General features: G+C 42.8%; 1 protein-coding gene across 10 annotated transcripts in view; it reads right to left on the minus strand.

The window, feature by feature from the left end:
• atp11a (ATPase phospholipid transporting 11A) overlaps positions 1–23500 on the minus strand; it is a 41628-nt gene that overhangs the window by 4028 nt on the left and 14100 nt on the right. Inside the window, exons 2-32 of one of the 10 annotated variants that reach the window (XR_004569100.1) lie at positions 13972–14094; positions 13023–13112; positions 12730–12810; positions 12521–12628; positions 12111–12239; positions 11778–11881; positions 11538–11585; positions 11206–11270; positions 10897–10978; positions 10655–10805; positions 10372–10569; positions 10181–10294; positions 10030–10089; positions 9787–9953; positions 9514–9585; positions 9331–9404; positions 9122–9225; positions 8327–8508; positions 7773–8024; positions 7396–7573; positions 7186–7288; positions 6960–7105; positions 6818–6877; positions 6605–6732; positions 5564–5699; positions 3790–3813; positions 3003–3068; positions 2073–2173; positions 1237–1405; positions 559–642; positions 84–187 (exon numbers count right to left, since the gene is read on the minus strand). Coding sequence is in view for 9 of the 10 variants with exons in the window: in XM_034217362.1 (XP_034073253.1) it covers positions 98–187; positions 1237–1405; positions 2073–2173; positions 3003–3068; positions 3790–3813; positions 5564–5699; positions 6605–6732; positions 6818–6877; positions 6960–7105; positions 7186–7288; positions 7396–7573; positions 7773–8024; positions 8327–8508; positions 9122–9225; positions 9331–9404; positions 9514–9585; positions 9787–9953; positions 10030–10089; positions 10181–10294; positions 10372–10569; positions 10655–10805; positions 10897–10978; positions 11206–11270; positions 11538–11585; positions 11778–11881; positions 12111–12239; positions 12521–12628; positions 12730–12810; positions 13023–13112; positions 13972–14094 (3405 nt within the window). In the remaining variant the exon portion in view is untranslated. Of the gene's footprint in view, positions 1–63; positions 188–558; positions 646–1236; positions 1406–2072; positions 2174–3002; positions 3069–3789; positions 3814–5563; positions 5700–6604; positions 6733–6817; positions 6878–6959; positions 7106–7185; positions 7289–7395; positions 7574–7772; positions 8025–8326; positions 8509–9121; positions 9226–9330; positions 9405–9513; positions 9586–9786; positions 9954–10029; positions 10090–10180; positions 10295–10371; positions 10570–10654; positions 10806–10896; positions 10979–11205; positions 11271–11537; positions 11586–11777; positions 11882–12110; positions 12240–12520; positions 12629–12729; positions 12811–13022; positions 13113–13971; positions 14095–23500 lie in introns of those variants that run through there. The other 9 variants (XM_034217366.1, XM_034217362.1, XM_034217364.1 and 6 more) reach the window with 9 other exon arrangements.

Consider the following 23500-nt stretch of genomic DNA (forward strand, 5'->3'; position numbering starts at 1 on the left):
CCACAGCAAAGTGAACCCCATCACTGCAGGATGTTAGCTTCACCCACCATTACCAACTCCTACCATTACACACTCTGCGTTACCGTGCTGCAGCGCTCTAGGCTTCTGTGAGCGCTATTCCATCTAGTAAGGAGTCTGAGCTGTGGTAGGTCAGGGTCCTCTCTGACTCTTTAATACCCCTCAAACGCTGTGGACACGCACACAACCATTCAAAGACATTAAGGACCTGCCATGTACATATTAAAACACACACAGTTTTACGAAAAAAATGGCATAGTAGTCTAGTTGCCAGCCTTGTGAACCCTGGACATGTTGAGTATCCTAAAGTTTCATGTTCGGAATGTATAGTAGGGGTCCCCAGTACACATTTCTCACATAAAACGTTGGTGCACTCACAATATGGCTCTATGTGCTTGCAAATAGACTACTACAGTTTATCCAGGCATGCAATCAGACAAGTGACTTCATGCAGAAACAGTGGCAGGGAGAAAAGGAACAGGATGAAAGAAAAAGAGGATTTGACACAAGTTAGCGACAGGAGGAAAGGCTGAGGGTCACCTAGGGTTAGAAACTGATTCTGCTGGAAGTCTGAGACAGCATAAAGATGGTGGAGGGCTCAGAGGCAAGGCAGCGACGCTTAGTCTGCTACGGGGTGAAGAGGAGGAGGAACAAGGAGGTAAGAGGGAGAGGGGAAGAAGAGTTAAAGCTCTGGAAATCAGTCACATGATCAATTATCTACAGAGAATGAACAGTTATAACGTGTGTTAAGGGAGAAGGACGTAATGTAGAGAAGGTTGTTTGAACCTCAAACAGGCAACACATTATTTGTACACATCCTGCAAAAGAAAGTGTTTTGAGTCTCCTTTGAAACTGTTCAGGTTTAGAAATAAAGGAGCACCTGCAAACACACACACACACAGACACACAGACACACACACACACACACACACACACACACACACACACACACACACACACACACACACACACACACACACACACACACACACACACACACACACACACACACACACACACACACTTACATCAAACAGAGTAGGGACGTAGCCGAAGCCAGCATACATCTGCCGAGTCATCAGTTAGACATTACACACACTTCTCAGAGGAGGCCTGTTATACATTCATCTATAAAGCTGGTTTTAGACTCAAAGAAGGGGGGGGGTCCTTCTTTGTACACAGCAGTAAATGCACACTCATCAGTGTGTATGCACCCACCTGTATGCATTCGGTGGTGGTCGGCCACAGCGCCCGGCAGATCACCTTCTTCAACACATCTGGCAGCAGGCTGGCCGTTATCAGGAGGATTATACTGAGCCAGGCCGGACCGCTGGACAACATCTGCATGAACACATAGTACATCCTCTGGTAGTTCAGGAAGGGCCTGCAGGAGAGGAGAGGAAACAAGAGAGGAGAGGAAACAAGAGAGGGGAGGAGAGGAGATAAAACAAGAGAGGAGAGGAGAGGAAACAAGAGAGGGAAGGAGAGGAGATGAAAATAATGGAAACAAGAGGAAAGGAGAAGAGATTAGAGGAGAGGAAACAAGAGAGGGAAGGAGAGGAGATGAAAATAATGGAAACAAGAGGAAAGGAGAAGAGATTAGAGGAGAGGAAACAAGAGAGGGAAGGAGAGGGAGATGAGTGGAAAATTACTGGAAACAATGAGGAAGAGAAGAAGAGATTAGAGGAGAGGGAAACAAGAAAGGAGAAGAGATGAGAGAATACAAGAGAGGAGAGGAAAGGAGGCACCACAAATAAAACAAATAGTTATTTAATTATCTTTTGAGGTTTCAGGCTTTTACAAACAAATCATGCATTTAGCAACATAGGACATGCACTCCAAAACATCTCATGTGTTGCCTTATTCCCTTTAGAAAGATCTTTCATGAATTTTATGTAGATGTATTTATTTAGGGGAATATGTACAAATATAGCGATGACATCTCCTATTCTAAATCTCTCTTCCTCTATCATCGTCTTCTGTAAACATACATAACATTTCTTAAAAGTTTAAATGATATTAATACAAATATATAAGTTCAAAGCCCTATCCCGATGATTCCTCCCCACAGCAGAGAGAAGACCACAAAGAAGACCAGCGAGCCCCAGATGACAAAATGGTTGATCCACGTCCAGTAATGAGTATCCAGAGCCAACTGCAGGAGAGGAGAGGGAGACATCGAGCTGTCAGACCGAAGCTCACTCTAAAGCAGTGCTTCTCAAAGTGTGTGCGCCCCCTAGTGGTCCGTGAGTATATTGGTAACATTTCACATTTGAAATAAATACATTTAAGTTTTCCGCACTCTCGCGGGAATATCTCCGCAATGGAGCGAGCTTAAGTTTCGATTGCATGATATAGCCCAGCGCAACACCTTCGTCACACATGCTGCCACTTGTTTGTACCATTTTGAGGCGATTTGTAATCTGTTCTAGAAAAACGATGTGTTTTTTGATATTTGTGGAGTTAGGTGGTCCGTGAGTGTTTTTGTATTGGTTAAGTGGTCCTTGGTATGAAAAACCAGGAGGCTAATCCGGCCTGGCTGCTTGTGTGAGTGAGTGAGTGAGTGAGTGAGTGAGTGAGTGAGTGAGTGAGTGAGTGAGTGAGTGAGTGAGTGAATGAGTGAGTGAGTGAGTGAGTGAGTGAGTGTGTGTGTGTGGCCTAGCATTACTATACTTGTGGGGACCTAAATCTGTTTACACAGTCACGTGTGGGGACTGGCCTCCCTTATGGAGACAAATTGGAGGTCCCCATAAGGGGAATCATTAATTTTAGGGTGAAGACTTGGTTAGGTTTAGGATTAGGGTTAGGTTAAGGGTAAGGGTTAGGGTTAGGCATGTGTTGGTTATGGTTAAGGTTAGGATAAGTCTCCAGGAAATGCATGTAAGTCAATGTAATGTCCCCTGAAGTGATGTATACATGGTTGTGTGTGTGTGTGTGTGTGTGTGTGTGTGTGTGTGTGTGTGTGTGTGTGTGTGTGTGTGTACCTTGAATGTAACAGTGAAGACCAGCACAGTGAAGACCAGCGTCCCAAACGTCCAGTTTCCAAACATCTGCAGAAAAGGTGACAACACATGCCGTTAGTGACACATTTCAAATGAAAAATACTTTGTTTTTTGTGAAATAAACTGATGTTGGAATGCACTCGTGTTATTTGAGGTCGCTCTACAGGCCTGGTGTTAATACTGCATGGTACACAAGGATAAACTCAAGTGCAACAATCCAATAATGAATCACTCAATTATACAGATGGTGCTGACAGGTGGAGGATAGATCGTCTGATGACTGATGGAGGGGAAAGATGAGAAATATAACCAGAAGAAGAGATGTCAACCTGATTTATAAATGGACAAAGACAAAATGAAGCAAGGCAGCCTCTTTACTTATGGAAGTATACAAATAGTCCTGATGGCTCGGAGAGAAACCGCGAATGTGACAATGCTCTCCTGCTCTGAAAGGAGCTCCATCAGCTGAGGGGGAATTACATTAGGAGGATCACTAAATGTTAATGGAAGAAAGAGGGCAGTTAATATTCACGTATCCCCTGATTTTAACTCGTCGTCACACACACAATGCACACTGAATGTAAAAGTTACGCTGCTGAATCACTACATTAACACCTACACACACTACACAGAAGCCTAGAGGAGATGTGACTACAGCAAGCACTAAACATGAGATGAATGGACGATGGGTGTTTTGGTATCAGGCTGTGTGACGGGACTGAAAAACTGAAAGTCGGGGGGGATGACAGAGAGACAGGGACAGGCTTACCATCTGTGTGTTGGTTGTCATTAGCTGGGAGGAGGAGGAGGAAGAAGAGAAGCAAAAAGAAAAAGCAACACAAAGGTAAGAGGAGAGAAAAAGAAGAAGAGTAAGAAGGCCAGAAGAAGACAAATCATAATAAAAATAAACAACAGTTTTGTGGCTGGAGAAGAATAAAATAATTCATAAATTAAAGTGTAGTCAAGCAATTCAAGGCAGACCCAAAGGATTCTGGGAGCTGCTTGAAATAAGAAGGAAACAAATAGAGAAACACAGGAAGATGGTGGAGACCCGCCATGCTGTCGTATCTTTGGTGTGAACGGGAGATCGTGAACGTCCTCGTCTTATCTTGACTTACCTACAAGTAAGACCATGTGTTAAGCCCCTGTCACACTGTCCCGAAATTGACACCCGATGGACACACGATAAAGGAAATGTTCAAATTCGGCTGTGATCGTAGCAACATCGGGCCATTCGTGAGGGCATCTTAAGCCATCGTATGACCGCCGGTGGAGTTTCTCAGGCTCCGGCAGCAACTTCGTGAGCGGCAACTTCGTAAGGCACTCGTGAGGGCATCTTGTCAAATCGTGTCATCTTCGTGTTATCATCGGTGCATTCACCCTCACTCTGATCGGGGCGAATGCCCGATGGCACCGATGATAACAAGATGCCCTCACGATGGCCTTACGAAGGGCAACATTGACACACGAATTCAACACGAAAATGAACCTTCGCAAGGTCCTTCGGCAATTTTTTGGCATGCCAAAGATTTTGCCACCGCTCACGAAGTTACTGCCGGAGCCTGAGAAACTCCACCGCCGGTCATACGATGGCTTAAGATGCCCTCACGAATGGCCCGATGTTGCTACGATCACAGCCGAATTTGAACATTTCCTTTATCGTGTGTCCATCGGGTTGTTTTATTGCACAACAAAATCATGTAAATATATTATGTAAATAACCCAATTTGTGTTCTGTGAAACTGAAAAGGATATAATATATTATTTTGAAGGACAGTTGACAGGAAGTTGTTGTTGTTATGGAAACAACATTACGGAGAAAACGTAATATCTTCTACATATAAAGACGGATAAAGTAAAGAACAAAGTCTGAAGATATCAGTACAGTATCATAGTACTGTAACATAATTGTTTGTGTTACTTTCGTTGCAGTTGTATGTCTTAAATGTAATGTAAATGTTGCCTTCGTGTGTGGTTCGGGGCCATCTTCGTGCGAAATTCACAATTCCATATTCGTGTGTCCATCGGGTGTCAATTTCGGGACAGTGTGACAGGGGCTTTACAGGTACAATACAAAATAAAGAACCAAGAAATTATCTCTCAGGCGCTTTATTTTTAAGAGATCTACCATTAAAGCAATTCCTTATTTCAATGAAGTCTACAGTTAAAACAAATTGGACATGGGTGATAAAAGAAAGGTGAGATTAAGCTGAGATTTAAAAGTAAAATATCCTTGGTTTATGGGTATTAATAAACGTAAAACGACCCAAAAAGACAAATGTATGAGCCTGCAAAGTGACGAATAGGAAAACTACATATCTTATATTGAAGTATGCAGCATAATATTTGATAAATGAAACATCCAACAAGATTAAAACAAATATTGTTGCAAAGATATCTATTTATATATTACTTGCTTTCCCTCACAAGCCTTGCAAACTACCAACAAAAATGAGGTGGAAAATACGAAACTGAAAGGATTAAATGTCGTCATTGATGCTTTTACTTTGAAAAACGCACCCTAAATGACACGTGGATGTTACCTGTCCGTTGCTGGTGAAGGTGGTGTTGTCAAACAGGAAGTAAGCACCGAAGAACATCACGATGGCGTCGTACACACCCAGGAGAGTCCAGTAAATGAAGATGGGCCACCGCAGCAGAGAGTTCTTAGCAATGTCTCTGTGAAGATGATATTAAACAGATTAAATGACTCATGTTGACGTCTTATATGAGCGACTGCATTTATTGATCTATTCTACATTAGCTACCAGAAATGGCTGTAATGAGATCTTTCTAATTTGATAATCATTTTGAATACATCATGGATATAGGCGCCATATAAACATTCGGTAATAAACAACCTGTGTGATTTCATAAGAGGAGAAAAGGACGAGTTTTCCTAGTCATGTGAAACCTTGAGTTCTCTCTTTGAGCTCTGACTGAACTGAAGCCAATCAAAGCGAGTTAACGTGGCCTGATGTGAACGTCTCCTTTGCATGGATGTTAAATCAATAGAAAATGTTTATGCCTGCAAATTGAGTTAGTGTACCGTTTTGCTTCGGAAATTACTTAATCTTCAGCTATTATTTTGTAAATAAACAATGCATTGCAGGGTTTTATAACTGAGAATATCTGAAATGTAGTCATGTGTTTCTTTTGATCATGAGGCCAAAATCAGTACCGTGTTTTTTATTTATTCAATCAACCTTTATTTATTCTTTGAGGGACGACGCTAAGAGGAGATACACAAATATGAAATAGTAAAAGCTATTCAAACGTTAAGGAAATTAATTGACAGGATACATTTGGATATTTAAAATGTTTTATATGGTATAGTTTGTGTAGAAAACTCTTGCATTTCCCAATTAGGATAAGTTAAGCAGCTCCATTTGCAACATCAACAAGGCTGTATCAAAACAGACATTTAAAATGACATTACAATCACTGAAGACCATATTTAAAGACCCTTCAATGTACATTTGATTTATTCATCCAACCACCAAGCTTGAAATGACTTCTAAAACAAATCTGTCTGACTTGTGTCCTTGCAGTTCTCAGGATATGAAGGGATGGGGGAGTTGTACCTGTATAGCGAGGGGTCCTTCTTCAGGATGTCCACGTTGATGTGCTGCTCGATGAGGCTGTAGAGCAGGATGGGCAGCGAGGTGAAGCTGATGTTGTACAGGGTCAAGTAGGCCGTGTCAAACAGCGGCTGGGGAGACAGGCAGAGAACATGTTAGCTTTGGAGATATACTTGTATTTTATTTATTACGTTTGTTTGATTTTTGTGTGCCTACCTGTTGTGAGAAGCCACAGAAGAACTGATAGAGGAACTGAGGGAAAATGAAACAGACATTCTGGGAAGAAGGCAGAAAGTAAAGGTTAGTTGTGATAAAATATGTCATTTGTGTTGGTCTCATATTCTTCCTGTCAGACTACCTTGTAGAAGAAGTATTGCACCAGCTCTGATATGCGGATGTAGTAATAATGTCCGTGGACGAGCAGAATCTTCTTGAGGTGTTTGAACTTTGGGATGGCGTAGTCGCTGTTCCTCACCGCCTGGCGACCCTCCTTACCCATGATCCCTGAAGAGGCAGATATAATGTGTTAATATGAGGTGATTTTGTTGGTTTAAATAGTGCAGGATGGAAAAACTGTGACTAACCGATGCCAACATGGGCCTCGAGGATCATGCTGACATCGTTAGCTCCGTCTCCAATGGCCAGCGTGATTGGATGCTCTTCAGAGGCTTTGATCAGCTTCACAATCTAGAAAAACAAGAAACAATGATATGATACCTTTAACTCCTTACAGCTTCACAGATGTGGACTTATATTTCAATATAGATCCATATCCAGTCCTCAGAGTTTTGTACCTGTGCTTTCTGCAGAGGTGCCATCCGACAGCAGAGCACGGCGCTGCAGTTGCGGCAGATTTCTAGGAAGATCTCTTTGTAGTTCCCTGAGTTGGAGTCCTCCTGGGCCGGCCTCATCACCGCAGAGAGGGTGGCTCCATCGATGATCAGACCAAAGTCAGTGCAGTCGCCTGATAAACTGGACAAACACAACACCGGTCAAATACGTGCATAGTGGGGACACAGTAACACACACATTTTTGATAAAACGGAAGCCCTGAGAGGCAAATGAGATACAGATAAATCCATTCTCTAAGTCTGTGTTGAAATGGAAAAGAAGATCTCTGTGCTTGCTACAAAGCGGACACACACATACTAACAACTACACAGATACCCACCCAGAGAAGGAGTCCCGGGCCATGCCCCCGTGCTGCCTCAGGACGGTCCTGCTCAGGTCGAACAGCACGTCGTGCAGATTCTGCTCCTCTGTGCGTTTGGTGGTCAGCTCCAGGATCTGGGTGTTGCGGTGAAACAGTTTGCTGGCGTAGCAGGTTGCAGCTGCCGTCTCCATCTTATCGCCCGTCAGCACCCACACCTTCATGCCCGCCTTGTGCAGAGACTCAATGGTGTCCGCCGCCTTTTCCTGGAGCCTTTCGTGAAGGCAGAAAAAGAGACAGTGTTAGGACGCAGGATGAGTTGACTTGCGATGCCCTCTGGGTTAACAATCCCTCTTAAGCCTTCACTGTAATTGCTTTAGTACCGAGTGTGCTATCGGAGGGGTGAACTCAGATAGTCTCACTCAGAAGTGGAGCAGCACTTGTCACACTCACAGAATAAAGAGTAAGTGCTTCAGACATTTAGATCCAATAAGTGCAAGTATAACAAGATGTTAATAACAGAGAACATGTATATATACTGTAATGAACAGTGCATTCTAAAAGAGATCCTGCACCTGTCCTCCACAGCAGTGGCTCCCAGCAGGATCAGGTCTTTCTCGATTGCGTCGTAAGCCTCGGCCAGGCGTTTGTCTCGGTCGTGAAGAGACAACTTGGCCCCGTTCAGCATGTGGCAAACCTCCGTATACTGCTCTGGACTCAGAGGCCGATACGCAACACAAAGTGTCCTCAGACCCTCCTGCAGGAGAGGTGACATTTAGACAGGGTTACAAAAAGAGACATACAGTTGTTCTAATGAGCTTATTCTTGCATATCCCATAGAGATATGTGCTTCAGTTGCTCTGGATGTGAGTGTGTGGGCAGATACTGCTCTTACTACTTGATCCTCACCAAAAAAACGCCCACCATATATTAAAAGCTACCATTAATCTATGATGCAACCACAACCAGAGAGGGCTAACTGACATACACAGATCTTGTGGCTTTATGGCTTTTTGTTCATTGTCTCGTGTTTTAGGGTGAAGTAATGAGATTATAAAATACATGGTAATCAAATGCAAAGTCTAACAGCTGGCATGTTCGGTCTATAAAAGCCACAGTGGGTTTTGAATGCATAAATACAGAATTTCTGTTGTTACTGGATGGAAGTTGGCCATGATCCACTGATAGACTTCCTGTGGTATCAATGGAAACCACTGTGGTCGTGTTATACAAGTGCGAGAAAATGACTGAAGTGACACATCCTTAAAAACTCTCACAGGGTGAATCATGGGAACAACGTCGCGAGAGAAAAATACTTTCTGTTACTGCTGAATCTAAAGTATACTGTAGTGTATGTGTGTGTTTCTCACCACTGCGTTGTGCTCCACTCGCGCTCTGACCTCCTCCACCTTGCCTGAGATAACCCTGGGGAAGATGGATGAGTCGGCACCTTTACAGAACAAATAGAGCTCACCTGCTCACACACACAGATACAAAGAAGAGGGGGAAGAGTGTAAGAAAAGAAAACAGACATATAAATGTTAATGTATGGATGCATTTTAAGTCTGAGGTGTATTACCAGTACTGGATCTGACAATGACGCTCATCCTCCGTCTGACTGAGTCGAACGTCAAAACCTCCAGCAGCTCAAACCTGAAAAAAAAATCATTACAAATCCTATAGTTATATTTACCTAAAATGTTGATAGAATATATGTATAGTTACCATACTCAACTACATTGTTTTGAAGGGACACACTCACCTCTCAATCTCATCCTCCCTGTTCAAGATCTCCATGTGACCGTCTCTGAGTCTCAGGTAGGTGAAACCAAGCCTGCAGCACAGAGCAAAACAACATTATGGATGGGAAATAAAAGGACAAATTGAGTGGAAAAAAACTAATTGAGTGGAAAAAACATGGACAAATTGAATGCATCTTAATGCTAATGTGTGTAAAAATGGCTCAAATATTCTGATTAAGACTGGCGTTGTTTGTGTTTGAATCATTTTGTGTGTGTGTGTGTGTGTATTCCACCTCTTCATGCCCTCCACCAGCGCCACCTCGTCCGGAGAAGAGGAGATGTAGAAGGAGGTGGACTTGCCCTGATGGATGCCGTGTTTGATCCCGTCCACCGTCTCCTCCTCCTTCACCTGCACCGTGTGGCACAGACACAGCGCCCGGAAAAACAGCTCCTCATGCTCCTGTTGATTAACACAGTGTTAATATAGTGCACACAAAAACACACACATATATATATATACACGCAAATACACTCACCCTGGCTCCGGGACCTGGTGATGAATCTATCATGTCCATGCTAGTAGCACCAGGCATCACCTAACAACACAAATTAAACACATTTAAATATCTAGTATATGTCTCGTGTTTTCCCAGGTCAGGAAAAGATAAACAAATGTCCATGTGTTACCTGTCCGTTACAGATGGCATCAGCAACGTAAATGTGTCCGTCCACACAGCACTCGATGAACTCCATGTTGTTTTCTGTTAGAGTCCCTGTCTTGTCCGTAAACACATACTCCACCTGGGACGAAGCAGAATATATGTGTGACTTCTCTGTACACAATATAAACGTTTGATTTAACAAAGCTTATTTGCCACCTGTCCCAGCTCCTCGTTCAGGTCCGACGTGTTGACGACAGCTCTCTCCCCGAGCTCCTCGTCGAACATGTCGTCGTCCCACATGATGAAATAGGAGCCGAGGAACTTCTGCATCTCCACCGTGACGTACATGGAGACGGGAATGATGTAGTTGAACAGAACCATGAACGCCAGGAAGTCTGTGAACGCCCTGATCACCTGAGGAAGAGGAGGAGGAAAATGAGAAGGTAAGAGCGGATGAAGACATTTTTACTCCAGGTTGAGGGAGGGTGTTTAGACTCACGATGTGCCTCTGCCTCTCAGTGTCGGTCCGGTTGTTGTACCACGGCTCGTCTCTGTTGGAGTCGGCCTGCCAGACGTATTTCAGCAGCGTGTTGATGAGCGCCTTGCTGATGAGGATGCACAGGTACACCACCAGGTAGGCATTCATCGACCTGAAGGGGGGACAGCGAAAAACGATTTATATCTGGATATGTGGACACAATAATATGTATCTGAAAGTGAAAAGAGAGAGAGGTAGCTTACTTTTCAACTGCAGAGCGTTTCTGAGTCTTGGACTGGTAGTTTAGAGCCATCTTGGTTTCCATCCCAGTGTAGATGGCAACCGCTGAAAAGGAGGCCGGGGGGAATAGTGATCATCAACGTTTCTTGACCGAAAAATCTATTAAAATAACTTAAGGCTGTTCTACTATCTTTTAGAGAGATACAGGCAACCTTATACAATACACACAACCACATGAGACCACAAATTCAGACTCCGTAAATATCAACTGAAGAAAACGGAGAGAAAAATCCAGTTCATTTGATAAAAAAGTGTATTTCAGATGATATTACCATAAATATGCTCAGTGTTCTTCAGCGTGGCTCCTCGCAGCAGCAGGTTCTCTGCTCCTAACGGCCTGTGAACAGAAAGCAACTTATTTCAGGAGGTGTTCTCACCCGTCATTTGGAAAAGTTGCCTCTTTTACGGTACATGTGTGTCACCTAATAACAAAATCCTTATTTGAAAACTAAGCCCCTGTTAAACAAACCAAAATATCAATCATGTTTTACTTCCATCACACATTAAACTCGTTTCTCATACTGCGAAAAAAGGGAAATGTCCATCACTTTTCAGAAATAAGGTAGATAAGATACTCATTCATAGAAAATAAACTTTGGGTTACCTGGCAACCGGCTCGTTGTCCATGTAGATGTTGATTCGGCCCACAAATCTGTGTAGGAAGGACACAATATAAACATTTATGTATTTATTTCGAGACAGGGTATTTACAAGTGTGTGTGTGTGTGTGTGTGTGTGTGTGTGTGTGTGTGTGTGTGTGTGTGTGTGTGTGTGTGTGTGTGTGTGTGTGTGTGTGTGTGTGTGTGTGTGTGTGTGTGTGTGTGTGTGTGTGTGTGGTACTGACTTGTACAGGTCCGGCTGCGGTTGTTCACATTCAATCGTCGCCTGGATGGAGTCCACCTCCTTCTCTGTGATGTAAGCTTTGGTGTCCTGAACTGCATAGTGAGTCTAGAGACGAGAGAATCGATAGGTGGATAAAAAGAGACATATTAAGACATTTGCAACAAAAAACTAACAGCGTTGACTTGAATGTGGTAAATAAGGACTGTGTGAAGGCGAGGTAGCTTCGCTGCAGTAACTCTTTTGTAGGATATACACTGACTTTGGATTATTACCTCATTCAAACTCATTTCCCAACATCCTAACGTTCCCTTTAACACACACATCCTGTACACACCTTGTGGCTGCTCTCTCCGTCCAGACTGGCTGTCGTAACGAAGCAGGTGCCGTCATCTCGAGACGTGGAAAGAAGGATGAGGTCGCAGGGAAACGTCTCATTTTCTTTCATGAAGACGACATCTCCAACCTAAGAGACACACACACACACATTTTGATTTTGAAATCTGAAACTCCTACAGTAGATGCAGTATCTTCAAGCCTGCAATTAGTTTACACTAATGCAGTTTGTACTAATGCAGTTAGCCTTACAAGCTATCTTTCACGTGGTTCCTTTTCCTCTGTATCTGTTATTTTAGTGGCAGTTTCACTCTTGAAATACACAACATACACTACTTTAAAAGCTGAGTTGCTTAGCAATAAGGCTTTGTTGATGTTATAGTGTGCAGGGTGTATTTATCTCACACTCACCCTAAGTTTGCGACTTTGTTTGCGGACCACCTTCCCGTGCTGCACCACGTGCACGGGACACTGGTTGACGGAGTTGTCTGCTTTGTGTCTCAACCAGTCCTCGTAACCCTGAAACAGAGATAGCAGAGATAGCAGAGTGTAAAGGGGTTTAACGTCAATATCGAATTAAATCAGAAGTGAATTTATGGTCGTTAAGGTTTGGGTCTCACCTGCTTTATGGAGGTGACGGTGATGACGAAGAAGAGCGGCAGCCCGCTGGTGATGGGGCTGGTGGGAGTGTCGATTATCAACTGAAGTGACACAGAGGGAATTTAGGGCAGAAGTCACACATAGCTCAAAAAAGTAATTTACAAAGATGTACTTTAATATGAAGTACAAACATATTGATGAGCTTAATGTCCATCTTTATCTTGTTGTGTTTTTTTGTGCTTATTTTCTTTATTTTGTGTAAAAACTAAAGCAGTAGTAAGTAAAACAAGCTAATTACAGTAAAAGCTTTTACCTGAACCAGAAATATGATGAGAAAGTAGAAGTTGGCGACTCTCCTGAACTGCTCGAACATATTCTTTGGGACGAAGTTCCAAAATGTGTACTGGAAGAAATAATAATATACATAAAATACATTTAAAATCAGAACACTATAAATATATAAACAAACAATAACAACAACCTTTAAAAAAACATTGTAAACACTAGACAGACAGAACAAAAATATTAATAAACAACTGGCTAAGATGGCAAAACATATTTTATTTAATAAATAGAGTCTTATTAACCTCCTCAAAATATAATACCCACTCTGCTATGTTCTATTGCTACAGGAATAACTCACTCACACAATAACACAAGCTTGTTGTTTCCTTTCCTGTCTTTTTATGCACTGTCTGCTATTTCAGTGTGTTTTGATCCCTGTGTGTGTGCTTGGGTGTGTGTGTGTGTGTGTGTGTGTGTGTGTGTGTGTGTGTGTGTGTGTGTGTGTGTGTGTGTGTGTGTGTGTGTGTGTGTGTGTGTGTGTGTGTGTGAGCTATTATTGGCAGCTTAGCCGTGTGGAGAAGGAGATGCTATGTGTTCCCCTAAGTGTTCTGTGCTGCTTAGCCCCGATATATTTGATTCCCTGTCTTATGTAATATAATTTGTGGAACCAAATAAAGTATTCAAGTGTGCTTGTGTGTGTGTGTGTGTGTGTGTGTGTGTGTGTGTGTGTGTGTGTGTGTGTGTGTGTGTGTGTGTGTGTGTGTGTGTGTGTGTGTGTGTGTGTGTGCTTGGGTGTGTGTGTGTGTGTGTGTGTGTGCGTGTGTGTGTGTGCTTGGGTGTGTGTGCTAGGGTGTGAGTGTGTGTGTGTGTGTGTGTGTGTGTGTGTGTGTGTTGTGTGTGTGTGTGTGTGTGCTTGGGTGTGTGTGTGTGTGTGTGTGTGTGTGTGTGAGTGTGCGTGAGTGTGTGTGTATGCTGACCTTGGAGGAAACTATTCTGTTGTCGGGGAATCTTTGCTGTATAAAGGCCTCAGTTCCTGGAGGAGGCTCCTTGTGGCCGATGTAAATCGTCCTGCTGTCGACCCAGTTCTCCTCACCAACACACTGCAAAGAGGGGGGGGGGGGGGGGGGGGGGGGAGTGTGTGAGTGTGTGAGTGTGTGTGATGAAGTACTCACAAGTTTTTGAGTTTCATTTCATGTCAGTTTACAGCCCCATAAAGCAAAAATAAATCATCCAACATGTGCAAAACGATGAATGAATGTGTGATAATCGTAAACACACACACACCCTATGAATACACTCCTACACACACACTGACTACGGCGTGACACACTGTTTCGTACGTTTACAGTCAGAATGAATGAGTAATTTCTCCTCCATGAATGAGAGCTTTTGTTACCACGGATACACAGACCTGCATGTGACTCAGACTGGAATGCAGATCACACACACACACACACACACACACACACACACACACACACACACACACACACACACACACACACACACACACACACACACACACACACACAGCTTCTTTTTTGACATGTCTTTGTTTAGCCTCTTATTGTCCTGCTGCCGTTTTAATCGCTGCAATATTAAAGATGCAATCAGTATTTACATTAGTTTTTACTGATAAAAAAGGCCATTCTTAGTTATAGGTGTGGTATATGTTAGGGTGAGTGACGCAGGCAGGACCCAAATGCAGAATAAACAGAAAAAATACCTTTATATCAAGGTTTAAGGAACAAACAGAACACAGAACTTAAATACACACAAGACTAATCACACAAACAAGACACAGGTGAGGAGGGAGGAGAAAACACAGGGACACCAGGTGAACACAATCGGGTAATCAGGCAGGAGGGAAAACAGACAGCAACAGGCAAGACAGGGGGTGAAGACTTTTCAAAATAAAACATGAAACCAAAGACTGAAAAAGACAAGACAAAACACAGACAGATCGTGACAGTATACTCAAACACTCAAGTAAGAGCTTTGAGAATAAAGTATTTCAGGCAGGACTGGACACGCACTGGAAAACACACACACAGCGGATCTAGTAAAGTGGGTCTCTTTTGGTCCATATATATTCCGTGTTATCTTGATAATTCACTCCTGTGATAGAGGGGCTTTAAAATACATTTTTTGCAAGATTTCTCATTTGTAGTTGTGATGTTTAGAAATGAGAACAGCTTCAGTTGAACACCAGATTGAATCTCGTCCAGAGGGCTTTTTTGCCATAGTATGCAGCGGCCATCTTTTAGTCTGAACATATAGATCTGCAGAACGAGAGGCGAGACACACACACACACACACACACATCTGTGGCTGGTGAATGAGATTGAGTGTCAAGAGGCAGCATGGCCCACTTGTCTGTCTGTCTGTCTGTCTGTCTGTCTGTCTGTCTGTCTGTCTGTCTGTCTGTCTGTCTGTCTGTCTGTCTGTCTGTCTGTCTGTCTGTCTGTCTGTCTGTCTGTCTGTCTGTCTGTCTCACACACACACACACACACACACACACACACACACACACACACACACACACACACACACACACACACACACACACACACACACACACACACACACACACACACACACACACACACACACACACACACACACACACACACACACACACACACACACACACACACACACACCACACACACACACACACACACAGCTCTACGATTACCTTGTTTGAAATGGAGATCTATTTATATCCTGTGACCTCAAACTATTTATAAGGAGAGCAAATTGTGGAAATATAGGGAAAGTGAGAGCAAGGGAAAAATTGGCGTGCAAACACAAATTGATATCTTAAAGGCGTACAGTAAATCCTCTCCGTGTCCCTCTCTCTATGCCCTGTTCTTCACCTTCTGAGTCCAGCATGCATTAACACTCATCCTGCATTACATCTATCATACCAGGGAGGATAGGGACGGAGATCTGATGAAAACCAGAGAGCATGGAGGGCTCTCCAACTCTCGCCCACACACTGTTCCTGCTTTTCTCCCACCTGCCTGCTCCGTCTGCTTCACCTAACACGGTTTCTTTTTGTTACAACACACTTCCTGTTAGTCGACTGCATTATGGAAGAGAGCCATGCATATACAGGAAGCCCAGAGGAGCGTAAATACACTTTGCATTATGGAGATGATTTTAATAATCTGTTTGTCCTACAGGTGTAGTTGATCTCTTTTGGGTATGATTGGCTGACAATGATGTAATCAGTTGATAAAGATGGTCAAAAATACATTTTCAGCTACAACTTAAAGCCACGTAGAAACCCTGCTGACTCACACAATGATGACGAACCTTATGATTATAACATGACTGTCTGTTAAGTGCCGATCAAATGGAGGTAATAGAGACAGATGGCGCAGTGGGCTCCGCTCACTGTCATCACTTCCTTGTTTTTCTTGGAGCAGCTTTATTGGTTTTCACGCCTCTTTCCTCTCTGACTCTCACCACAACCTGGATGGCCTCTAAGCAGACGATCTCTCTCCTATCGATTACCTTAAGCTTTCATCCCCATTCAAGCTTTTTACATGAAAGCCTCTCTGTGTGTAATCGGATAAAAAGGCAGCTATCACAAACAATAGCTGGGCTTATGAAATAACGCTGCCCTGTGTTAGCCCGGGCCTTCAGCCTTTAGATGTAACCGGACACTTCGGGCTATTCTGGCTCTGATAATCACTTTTAGCGGCGTTTCGGGTTGCAGGACGCGGCCGGTTTCAGGGGGGTATTTATAGTTGGAAGGGAAACATTTGTGGTCAGAAGAGAGAGGGACGGAGAGCTTTATCTCGGTCTGTCTCACTCTGCAGCCACATCCATTTTCCTTAAAGCCACATTAGTGGAATGCGCCGGGAGCCTTTTAGGGATCTCGCATCCTGCAACATCAAATGAGAGCATTAACCTCTGGAGTCTCTGCTCCGCGGGATCAATTTAGATCTGCAGACTATTCTTCTCGTCAATTGTGTGTTTTATGTATTCCTATCTGAGAATAATATAGTACTTTTAGGGAGGATTTGAAGGTTTTATTAAGGTCATGTTTAAGGGGAAGCCTGAATGTGCAAACAGGTGCACATGTTTTACAGAAGTGAAACTAACTCTTTTAAAGTTATATTTAAATGCATTACATTGATATATCAGACCATTTCACTTTCAAACTCCAACAATCACACCTTAATGACTCAAAGCTCGACTTAAATGTGTCAGCAGGTCGGCGATTTCAAAATAACAATCATTGTTCCCACAGGACCTGAACACAGCATTGCAGAGCCAGAAACTGAAGCCCCACGGTGACCAGGAAGAGAGGAGCATATTGTAAACAGGAAGAGCTTCACACACCCACACACACTTCCTGAAACAAGCAGCTACCCCCTTCACTCCTCTACCAGCTGGAGTAAAAGACAAGAGGAAATACAATGAAGATATTGAGCATTACATGGAAGTGTTTGTAGGATACAGCCAGGGAAGAAAAGCAGAGTTAATTTGAATCTGATTATTTTCTCCCTACCAAAAAAGACATTCTGATCGGAGGGACACAGAAAAGTTTGAAGAAATCCTTTAGATTTCCAATTTGACTAGGCACTCTGTTTGTACAATTAATTTCCAAAAATGCAGATACATCCGTAAAAACATGATTACACCGGCACAAAAAAACCTTTCATTCAATTTAACATATTCCTGATTTACTGTTGTTGCTATGACACCTGAATGTCCTTGCTGGGATTAATAAAGGTTTAATTTATCTTATTAATAATAAGGTTTTGTAGCATTTTGGGAAATTTCTGATATAAAACCATCAAATTTGTTTTTCACCTCTGCTGTAATATTGCTGAATGATGCCTGGCATGTAAAGATAACATTTACTGTGAGCAGGCCACACACACACACACACACACACACACACACACACCACACACACACACACACACACACACACACACAACACACACACACACAACACAACACACAACACACACACACACACACACACACACACACACACACACACACACCACACAACACACACACACACACACACACACACACACACACACACACACACACACACACACACACACACACACACACACACACACACACACACACACACACACACCACACACACACACACACACACACACACACACACACACACCCACACACACACACACACACACAGCTGTAAAATGCTGAGCTGTTGTACGACTGATGACCAAACCCCAGAGTATTTTATCTCCCGCTGCAACAGGCGGCTGAAAATAAGTCTCAACAATAGCCCACGGACGACAACCTGCTCTCTGAGATACCGCTGACACATACACACACTTTCACTTAAAAGTACTGTGTCTTATATCAGGGATCAGGTGCAAACACAGACTCTGAATAAGTGGTATCTGTCTGCTGCCACTGAGCTGCAGAGATAAGAGAAATCACTAAATCACCTTAAACACAGACAGAGAGTGTGTTGACTGCTCTTCAGATGTTTTGGCTATAAGGGTAGAGGGATAAATAGGTGTGTTGTGATTGCTAGCCGTTTATTCTCAGTATTTAGAACACGACAGTGCTTTAGGAGCGTTTTCCAAAGTCACTACATTCTTTGTGGCTGCTCCCGATGGATTCAAAGTTTAAAACAGGCACTGGGGCAGGTTGGAAATAGCAGCGAACACGTTCTATTTTGTTTTATATGCTGCTCAGCCTGGGAACATGAGAATCTGCTGCAAAGTGTACATCCACACTACAGAGAGATGTGTGTGTGTGTGTGTGTGTGTGTGTGTGTGTGTGTGTGTGTGTGTTTAACCTGCCAGTGCAACCCTAAATACCAGCTGTGCTCTCCATCTGTTGCTCAGCCTCATTTGAGACCAGACCAAGTGCCTTCACAACGAGATGAGAACAGTCAAGGAGTATTTACAGTCGAGGGAAGGGAAGGATTGCATTTGTCAGACAAAACCTGTTCCCCTTTATCACTAACCACACATGAAAAATCAAGAAAATAGCGTCCAGGGAGGAGAAGGAAGACAGACCAAATCCCCAGAAGTCACACCTCTATTTTACGTGTCCCATCAAATACCTGAAAGGAACGAAGTGACATGAACCGTAATGCATTTCACACGTTAACACTTCTGTTCCTGGCTGGCAGGTAAAGAATAGGAAACACTACATGCAGGCCAGATGGGGAGGGAAAATAATGAAACACCTTCAAAGTCGAGAAGACGTCTGAATAAAAAAACGTTATTGTGATACTGTTGATGTGTGTGAAGTAAACAAAAAGACACACTGGCAGAATACTAATCAGTTAAATCAATACCAGTCTAAACTGTGTGTGTCAGTCTCTGAGGGAGTTAGTGTTAGTTCATGTTGCCCTTTGCTTTAATAACGCCCTCTTCCTTTGACTACTACTGGAAACATACGCAACAATAACTGCTCCTCCTATTAGTACTAATATGTTTACTTAGCATTAACTACCTTGATTTAAGTACAGGGAGTCAATAACATCTGAGTAATCGTCTGATGAGTAACATTTTGATCCTCCTAAGCTTCCGTTCAATTTCCTTAATCATTAATCAAAGGTTGTTTATGCAACACACCTGGATCTACCAATGCACAGTCACAGTGTGATGTGGGAGTGGCGGGTAATGGGGAAATAAATCAAAGTGACAGGTCTCCAGGTGCAGGTAGACTGCAGCAAAGTGATGTAGGTCACTCTGCAGCTGCTTAGCGTCACACATGCTGATGTAATGGTCTAATTTAAATCAATGTGGCTTGATACTCTCAGATTAAATAGATCCTCTCCTGCTCCCTCTCTTATTCCTTGTGGTTCTTTAATGGGATGAATACAGTTGAATCTCCTCTAACACAGATGTTAGAAATCATTATGTAGTTTCACACAGAGGTGGTTTTATCTCAGAGGAGAGGAGTGACCTCCAGGCCTTCTGTCAGATATGCAGAGAAATTCATTAGCCTGGTTTATACAGAAGAGATCTCAGAAGGGAACTGTGATAATAATCCTGCTGTAGCACACTGCTGTATCTACTGTTGCTCCAGATCAAAGTTACCACTGTCATGACTTAAGATACTGGTGCTGGATGCAGGATGTACAACAGCCACAATACCCCCGGCAATAAATAAAGTATTGTGATTGATTCAGATTTCACACGTCTCCACTGAGAGCTACTCTAATGGCATTGCCTGTTGTAAGCTGCTTTGAGCCGTTATTGCACTCATTGAAGTGGATGCAGCATATTGCAGGATAGATGCAAGGCGGGGGGGCCGAGCGGCTAACCGGCTACCCACTCACAGCTGAGAAAGGACACCATTGTTGTGGATTTCCTCTGGATAAGCATTCTTTGCATTTAAAGGGAATTAACCCACTGCTCATACTTTCTGCATTGTGTCTGCAGGGCTGCTGCTGATCACATGACCCACAACGATCACATGACCCCCCATGACATGACCAGGGTTGCAGTCGAATAGTCCATTTAGCTTAGGAACCTTCCTAACCGAGTGAAATGACCCGGAAGTCCCTCAGTAGCAGCCATAAGTGCCGTTCGAATTCTCTAGATGATAGGAAAGGAGGTTTCAAACTTCCTTTATAACCTCCTTTAGCGTAGGAACCACTGGACCTCCCTTATCGAAAGGAGAGGAGAAAGTGCTGCCCCACAATGCATTGCAGCCGCAGCATTTGCCGTCACACAACAGTCGGCCGTTCACAGAAACAAACGATTATGATGGAGAAATTATATCATGAAAGTTACGGTGCTTATTAAGCATTTTAAAACGTATGTGGTAAGTTGCCAAAGTGCTTTGTTCTGAACGTTCATCAGTATTATAATCAAAAAGAGAAATATGAACGTTAGTTTTTACTGAAATGATCAACATTTCACTGAACTGTGTGGGGTTTGTTCAACTTTTAAAAGATGTTTGAATGGTGATATACACAGTGATAGATGTTAAGGACTAACGTTTATAATAAATACATCTGTATTGATTTTAAGATCTCTTCATAGTTCATACAATCATACGTATTGGGATCATTTGTATTAATGTGGACCGGAGGGAGAGGGTGACGAGCATAAGATTCACTTTCATTTTTTATTTCAATTCCAACTTTGGTCATGAAGAATATGTTTCTCTGTTGTCACGTTCATAAAGCATAAAGCAACAGCATCAGAGCACGGTGCAGAGTCTCTAGATGAGTCCCTCGTTCTTATTGAACATCCATGTTGTAGTCCGCTATAGAAAACTGTAGTTTCCATGGTTACCCCACAGCAGCAGACGCACATTCATGACGTCCGCTGGCGCATCATAAACACGTCGGATAGTGAAAGTGCAGTCGGATTCTCTAAAGTACCGCAGTCTCTTCTCCTAAATCCTTTTGAATTCTCCTATCGACTAACCCTTAACCCCGTGACGTTTCACTCAGAGGTCAAGGAATAGACGATAGGGTTAGAATTTAGGAGCTGATTTTTGGATTATCCGACCGCAACCCTAATGCTGCATTCAGGTCAGATATGTGGTAAAGGCTTGAGGGTGAAAGGTCACACATGAGAAGGGTTTTATTGAAGTAGGAAGTCAGTAAGTTACCAGGTTGTAGCTAATAAAGCTCAGGTGGACAGTCCATTTAAATAAGATCATTTCCATCTCCAAAGCTGCACAGTTGGAAGCTTTTTCAATCTCTCACTATTCAGCAGTTCGTAGATTAACAAATGCCAATGATTCAGCTCACCATGAATGCCCCGAATTGCAAACATCACATGGAAAACATGAGCACTCTGACTTTCCCAGCATTTAAAAACAACTCAAAATAACAAACATGGTGCATAGTACTGTCTTTGGACATCCTGATGAGCAGTACAAAGAAACACACTCCAATCCAAGCAATTTCAGTATGTACTTAATCAAACATAATCAAGTAACTGAAGCTTAAATGCATCTGTAACAAAGAGACTCTTCAGATAAACCAACCCAGTCTCACAAAAAAACGTGTAATAACTACGTTGGTCCTCAACGTAGGACGTAGTATTTCTACAAAAACGCCTCTGAAATTGTAAGATCCCTACGTTTTTTTTCACCATTCACTCCAATGGCTGGCGTCTATGTCACGTGATCTTCACATTTCTCCCTGCAGAAAAAAAAAACATGGCCGAACTTCGTTTTATTCTCGGTGTAAAATGCCTATTTTAAAGTTAGTTTGTCCATTAAAATGCGTTTTGATGTCATTTGATGCGAGAAATATGAGTTGTTATTTCAGATTATGTGTGCAGTGGATGTACATGATCTTTAGTTTGCTAGTTATTACGAAGATTACTTCAGGAAATTGTGTCTGTACAACGTTTTCATTGTTACCAAGGTGGTTGCTAGGGACGCTGCTATCGATATTATTTCTGTTATGTTGTGTAACTGTTTAATGGTGTTATCTTTATTGCTACCCCCTTCCCCGTCAATGTATAGTGTTGGTCCACAGCGCAAACGTATTAGTTTAACAAAATCCGCATCTAAAATTGTGGCATAGATACGTTATTTTCCCCTGTGCAATTCTCCATTTACTCAACAATAACACATAATTATCCTTGTGTTTATTTATTTGTTTGATTAATAAAGGCAAGTTGGAGTCCGTCAGGACCGAGGGTCGGAGCAGCTCATTTGCTTTAGAGAATATTACACCGGGAAGTAAGTATTCTCTCCGCTTCGCTTGACAAACCCCGTGATAGTCCTCAAGCTCTGTGATTGGAGAGTGTGCTCTGAGGGTTACGCCGAGCGTCGAGCACAGCACTTGAAATGGGATGGACCCACGGCAGACTGTCCAAAACTGGATTTGAACGGGTCCACCGGGTCCACCGGGTCCACCGCGTCCACCGCGTCCCCCCCCCCCCCTCCCCAGAACTACACATGCTGGCTATTGTGTTTCGCAACATGTTCTCTATCTATGGCACGTCTCTACTGGGAGTTGTAGTTTTAAAAGACGTTTTCGTATTTCCCATAATAAGAAGTTGTCAGTATTAAACTGTGTACATCCCTGGAGGTTTAGGGGATAGGAACACTCAAATTTAAAACATATAATTAATAAATGGGTGAAAATTGCTTGTGCCCATAATGGGCAGCATTAATATATACACCCACATGCCAGCTAAGGTCAGAAGAGCTTTATTTAACAGCTGGTATTATGTCTGTGACCCCTCCTGTTGTTAATTGATGAGCCTGAAACATGCACTTGTCAAGGTTCAGAGGCACATTTTGCAAATATGGCAGTAGCCATCGATCATCTTAAGATAAGATATACTTTATTGATCCCAAGTTGGAAACATTTGCGTTACATCAGCATGTGTAACAGTTGTAAATATACAGTGGTGTTTATTTGTAAATCATTTAGTATAATCACACAAATTCTGTGTTTTATATTTAATAATTCTGTGTTCTTTATTTATTGATTGTTCAATACCTGACAAGGCCGGAGATGAAAAACGTTGGTCGCATGTTCCTCAACAGTGCATT

This window comes from Gymnodraco acuticeps, unplaced genomic scaffold (genome assembly GCF_902827175.1).
Source record: "Gymnodraco acuticeps unplaced genomic scaffold, fGymAcu1.1, whole genome shotgun sequence".
In the NCBI taxonomy this organism is placed as follows: domain Eukaryota; kingdom Metazoa; phylum Chordata; class Actinopteri; order Perciformes; family Bathydraconidae; genus Gymnodraco; species Gymnodraco acuticeps.